Raw genomic sequence first — 5,920 nt, 5'->3', positions numbered from 1 at the left:
AATAAGTCGCCCTCGACTAGACTCACATCAAGATCTGCACGTGAGCTTATTACATCAAATCAATCAATCAATCAATCAATATGAGGCTTATATCGCGCGTATTCCGAGGGTACAGTTCTAAGCGCAGGGATTTTTTTATATTTTCTTTTAAATTCATTTTATTTTATTTTATGCAATTTATATCGAGCACATATTCAAGGCGCAGGGAATTATTTATGCCGTGTGTGATGGAATTTTTTTACACAATACATCACGCATTCACATCGGCCAGCAGATCGCAGCCATTTCGGCGCATATCCTACTTTTCACCTCCTATTATTCCAAGTCCCACGGGTATTTTGGTGGACATTTTTATCTATGCCTGTACAATTTTGCCAGGAAAGACCCTTTTGTCAATCGTGGGATCTTTAACGTGCACACCCTAATGTAGTGTACACGAAGGGACCTCGGTTTTTCGTCTCATCCGAAAGACTAGCACTTGAACCCACCACCTAGGTTAGGAAAGGGGGGAGAAAATTGCTAACGCCCTGACCCAGGGTCAAACTCGCAACCTCTCGCTTCCGAGCGCAAGTGCGTTACCACTCGGCCACCCAGTCCATGCCGACATGGAAGTCTTTTACTAGTATTAGTCTCGGCGAGAGGGAGAATTCTTTCTGTTTTGGGCACTTAACGGCAAGACATTGTGCGTGATGACGTAAGAAAATTGTAAAAGATGTTTGGGTCCATTTCGGCATACCGCACACCACATTGAGTGGGAAATGTTAGTTAAATTTTTGCGGGAGATGCGAACTGGCAAACCACATACAGTTTTGTTTGGCTGGCAACACTAAAGGTATGGGAAGGCATCGGTGAGAAAGTTTTGTAAAGCTTTTGACAGTTTAAATCGTAATCTGAGACAAAGAGACAAATTGTTGCTTCAGCAATGCTGTGAGTGTGACCCCTGCACTGTCCCTTTAAGTTACTCACTAAACCTTAGTTGTATGACTATATGAGTCGCTGCTCATTTGTATACATGTATTTATTCCACTGCCAGCATGTGTCAGGGAAAACCGCAGCGGGTGTCAAGGGCTTTCTTATAGGGAATGTCCCATTTTCTGATGCTCAGCATGTACCAACAATTAATGTATGAAAAGCTATGATGTACCATAAAGATGTGATAGTTTATACTCACTTATTGACATCAGGACTATGAGAGTATGCTTCATGGCTTGTAATATCAGTACCTGTTACTAAAGTTATTGGTTTCACGCTTCCTTAAAGCTGGTATATGCTTACCAAAGTAGTAGGTGGGAAAATAGTCAAACAACAGTTATGCCACTAATGATATTTTAGATTAGGCCAAAAAAAAAAAATTGTCTGTTTCTGGTAACATGGCTAAAAAAAATAGGGTCGGTAGGTCGGGATTTTTTTTATTTTTTTTTATTTTTTATTTTTTTTTTTTTTTTACCCCAAATGTAGACCAATAAAACTAACTTTAAAAATCGCGCAGAGACTGGATTCACTATACATAGAGACAAGACACTCAACATATTTACAAATCGTCAGCGGACTTTCGTTTTCACACGTTTTTGTTGTTCATTTTCTCACCCTGTCCTTTACCACCCAAAAAAAAGAAAAGAATTTTGAGTTTGGAAAAAAAAAGTTTATGGTCGGCGCCGAAATTTAGGGTCGGTCGGGTGACCAGAAACAGACAATTTTTTTTTTTGGCCTTAGAAGAATCATCAGTGGCTTGACAATTCACTTCTATAGTTTTAGAGCTTCTTTTTGCACTGTTACTGTTAGTGTATGACTGTATCATTGTGCATGATTGTAAAAATTATATATTAGTGTATCGATTGAACATTGGATTTTCCTCCTTTGCGCCATGTGACATCAGAGTCCAACAAAAACTCACACTTAGCAGGGTTCAGTTTACTAGTGCACCTTGAGCTATTGGCGCATAAAATTTGAAAATGTTCTATTAGAATTCCCTCAGGCCCCTTGAAGGGTGCACTCAGCGTAAGTACAACTGCACCACCCTATGCACACTTTACATCAGAGTTCATTGTTCGGAATGAGCAAAGAAAAAGCGCATGCTAAGCTGAGTTTGATTTACATGCTGTGATTGGCTGTAGTGCATTGTATGCAACCAATCTGGCGAACTATCTTTTTTAGCTTGCATGTTTGTCTTTGCGAATACGTCGAACAACGGGGTTTGGTTTTTATACTAATGATTTGGAAAAAACTTCAACAAAACGAACGTTCCAAAAACGCTGACCCCTTGGTTCGACAGGAAAAGGGACTTATGTTTTAATAATAATAATAATAAATGAGCATTTATATAGCGCAACATCATAACTTTACAATTATGCTGTTTGCGCTTGACACATTTATAATTAAAACACAGTTATACAAGCATTTACATCTACATTCATAGTCAACAACGCTTAATTAAAAGCATACACCATCTATATATATATATGTATACGACTTGTGTCTGTCTGTCTGTCTGTCTGTGTGTGTGTGTATCTGTGTCTTCGCGATGCACGGCCAAAGTTCTCGATGGATCTGCTTCAAATTTGGTGGGCTTATTCAGAGAGACCCCGGACACAACCTCATCGATGAGATATTTCAACACGTGCTCTCAGCGCGCAGCGCTGAACCGATTTTGGTTCCACCTCAGCTATTTTGGTTCCACCTCAGCTACCCGGGCCCCCATACCGACACACCAAAGCCAAAGTTCTCGGTGGATCTTTTTCAAATTTGGACACCGTATTCAGCTACACCCCGGACACAATATCATCGATGAGATATTTCAACACGTGCTCTCAGCGCGCAGCGCTGAACCGAATTTGGTTTTTGAGTTCATTTCACCATTATAAGTAACTCTTCCTTATCTTCTCATCTTCTCCATGTTTTCAGCGTTTACCTCCCTTCCTTCGTATGGTGCACTGTAGTGTGAAGGGGGCATCTTCGGATATTCCCGGCGTTCTGTTACTATTTTTAGAAGGTCACCGCAGTGTCCAGAACGTAAATTGGACCCGTAAATTATCCTCACTGTAAAAGTGCAAAGGTCGAATCAATTTATAGCCACGCGAAAAATACACTGTCATCTATCTCTCTATAGATACGGCTTCTCTGTGTTTGTGTGTGTATGTGTGTGTGTGTGTGTGTGTCTCTATGTGAGCAACACCTGTGCATTGTTCAGTTCTGTTTGTGATGTGGTCTGGCGGCTTTTGTGTAATTTTATGTACTGGCCTTCCTTTGAGAAGCCATAACAGTTCAAAAGGGCTTAGAGATAAGCTCTAACTTGCTCAGTTCTGTTTGAGTGGAGTTCGCCTCCAAAGGTGATTAACACGGTTACATTCGTCGACAAGGATGGGACTCGATATGGTCAGGAATGGCATTATGGCCACTGAATCATTTTCGTGCTGTTCCCATTCCACGAATCTGGGAGGGACCTAAGCTTGGCGGGTCCATTGTTCGGACCCGGCAAAGCCGGCGTACGGCTCTAAGTACTTCTTCCCGGCGAAGCCGGCTACCCGGCGAAGCGGGTATTCATTCTAGTATATATATGTATACGACTTGTGTCTGTCTGTCTGTGTGTGTGTGTGTGTGTGTGTGTGTTCGCGATGCACGGCCAAAGTTCTCGATGGATCTGCTTCAAATTTGGTGGGCATATTCAGGTAGACCCCGGACACAACCTGGTTGATGAGAATTTAGAACACGTGCTCTCAGCGCGCAGCGCTGAACCGATTTTGGTTTTTCTGTTCATCTTCCCAGATCCATTCCCAGTAACTCTTCCTTATCTTCTCCAGTGTTTTGCGTTTATCTCCCTTCCTTCGTGTGGCGTCAATCCATATTCCCGTTACTATTTTTAGAAGGTCACTGTCCACAACGCTTTCATCCCGGCGAAGCCGGATATTCCCGTTACTATTTTTAGAAGGTCATTCGGTATCATTCGGCTCTACTTCTTTCCGGCGAAGCCGGGTACCCGGCGAAGCGGGTATTCATTCTAGTCAAACATACATTACAAAAAATTCTTCCACTAAATAAGTAATAAAAACATAAATAAAATAGGTAGTTTTGTGAGGTTTTTGTCTAAAAGTAAAACTTTGAGAGGCCAACGGGCTGGCAAAAGTTTCCAAACAGGCACAATTATCATGGATCTGACGATCAGCGAAAATAAGGATGCGTTAGATGTCGCAAAGGGAGGTAAAAGTCTAAAACCTAACGCAAAACATGAAAGCAGTTTCCACAAGAAAGAAGAGGTATTCATTGTTATGGCTTTCAATGCACATTTTGCTTTGCATAGAAAACCTGGCGAGTTTGATATTCCGTTCACTGATGGATGCAGTCAAGTTCTAAAATGTAGGGGGATTTCCCAGTCATTTCCTCCAAGGCTGAACCCTCATTTAGGTGGCTAGCCAAAACTCCAAAAGAGTGCATCCATCTTGAATTGTACAAAATAAAAGGACTTCTAACTAAAATCGATGAATACATAACTGTTATTTGCATTAAATTGACTAAAACAAAAAAGTCAAATATGGTATTCCAATTTCCATTTCCGCGATTGCGGTTTCGTAGGAACACTGACTCAGTGACTGTTTCAATCTCTATAAAATGTCGTATTTTGGTCAAAAACACAAATTAGTATATTACTGCAGCATATGTGCCACAAATAATAACTACCGGCCATCAGATAAACGCTGTAACAGTGAGTGAGTGAGTGAGTGACTGTCCAACTCCAAGACTTTTTCTCGTCGTGTGAAAGATCTAGTTCTGCGTATCAATTGGTTACAAACTTGTGTTAAGTTGGTCAAATTCAATGTAAGGTGCACTCAATACACGAGCCACTTGAACATAAATAATTTGCAAGGACTTGTATGACAGTTGAAACAAAGCTTCACTTTATTACTACAGCCTGTTACCCCAAAAAAATGATTCGACTGTGTTTTGACTGATAAAATTCGTTATAGTCCGCTCTATTCCTCATAACTTCAACCATTTTAATCAATTTCTCAAAAACAACATTTCTCGCTACCCAACTAGGCTCATCTCATTACCTGAACCGGCTCCTGAAGCAACATTTTTGTCGACAAACTTGAAACTAATACTAGGGAAACACTGAATATTTCATTACTCCAAGGCCGCCATGTCTGTTACCCTCGTTTTCGAATTTCGATTTCGTCACATGATCGGAAGCTGCCAGACAGAATGACTATACGCACTATTCATTGTAACCGGGAACGCGAACGAAATAGTTGTGAAAATAGCTAGCAGCGTCAACTTGTTATTCACACGATAAACCTCAAACCTGAATTATTTCAACCAATCCGACCCAGCGGTTGGTTCCAATCCAGCTGCGCGCTGAGAGCACGTGTTGAAATATCGATGAGGTTGTGTCCGGGGTGTAGCTGAATACGGTGTCCAAATTTGAAAAAGATCCACCGAGAACTTTGGCCGTGCATCGCGAACAGACAGACAGACAGACACTAGTCGTATAGAAACATTGCTGCGGCTGACGCCATTGCTTCTCATCATAGATATCCCTATTAATAATCCCCTATGTTCTCATATAGCTACTTTATGTTTTTATCACTGAGAACCTTTAAGAATACCATTTCATATCCAAGTATCTCTTATTACCATGAGCGAGAGTGTGCGGGTGGTGGGAGGGTGGTGAACCACTGTACATAAAGGGAAAGTTTGTGTGCGCGCCTGTGTGTGTTTTTAATCTAAGACAAATGTCGCCAATGTTTTTACAGAGTGACGTTAAACAAACGATTTTATCATCATCAGCTATGGTTGTTCTTCCTGCCGTCGTTTCATTGCACAGTTTGTCCCAAGTTGAAGCACAGGCGGAAGGTATCGTCCACTGGACTACTACTATCACAGAAAGTAGTCTGTGGTTGAAGCAGACGAACTTTTCGTCAGGAGC

At 41.3% G+C, this 5,920-nt stretch overlaps 1 protein-coding gene across 1 annotated transcript in view; it reads right to left on the bottom strand.

The window, feature by feature from the left end:
• The window catches only part of LOC138960263 (cell division cycle protein 27 homolog), a 48,858-nt gene extending 43,702 nt beyond the window's left edge, over positions 1-5,156 (bottom strand). The window contains exon 1 of the mRNA XM_070332081.1: positions 5,046-5,156. Within this exon, the coding sequence (XP_070188182.1) occupies positions 5,046-5,069 (24 nt within the window). The 5' untranslated portion in view covers positions 5,070-5,156. The remainder of the gene's footprint in view (positions 1-5,045) is intronic.
• Positions 5,157-5,920: the final 764 nt, after the last annotated feature.

The sequence above is a fragment of the Littorina saxatilis genome, linkage group LG2 (assembly GCF_037325665.1).
Source record: "Littorina saxatilis isolate snail1 linkage group LG2, US_GU_Lsax_2.0, whole genome shotgun sequence".
In the NCBI taxonomy this organism is placed as follows: domain Eukaryota; kingdom Metazoa; phylum Mollusca; class Gastropoda; order Littorinimorpha; family Littorinidae; genus Littorina; species Littorina saxatilis.
Note: the sequence above shows the minus strand (reverse complement) of the source record. Positions and strands in the feature narration are given on the sequence as shown.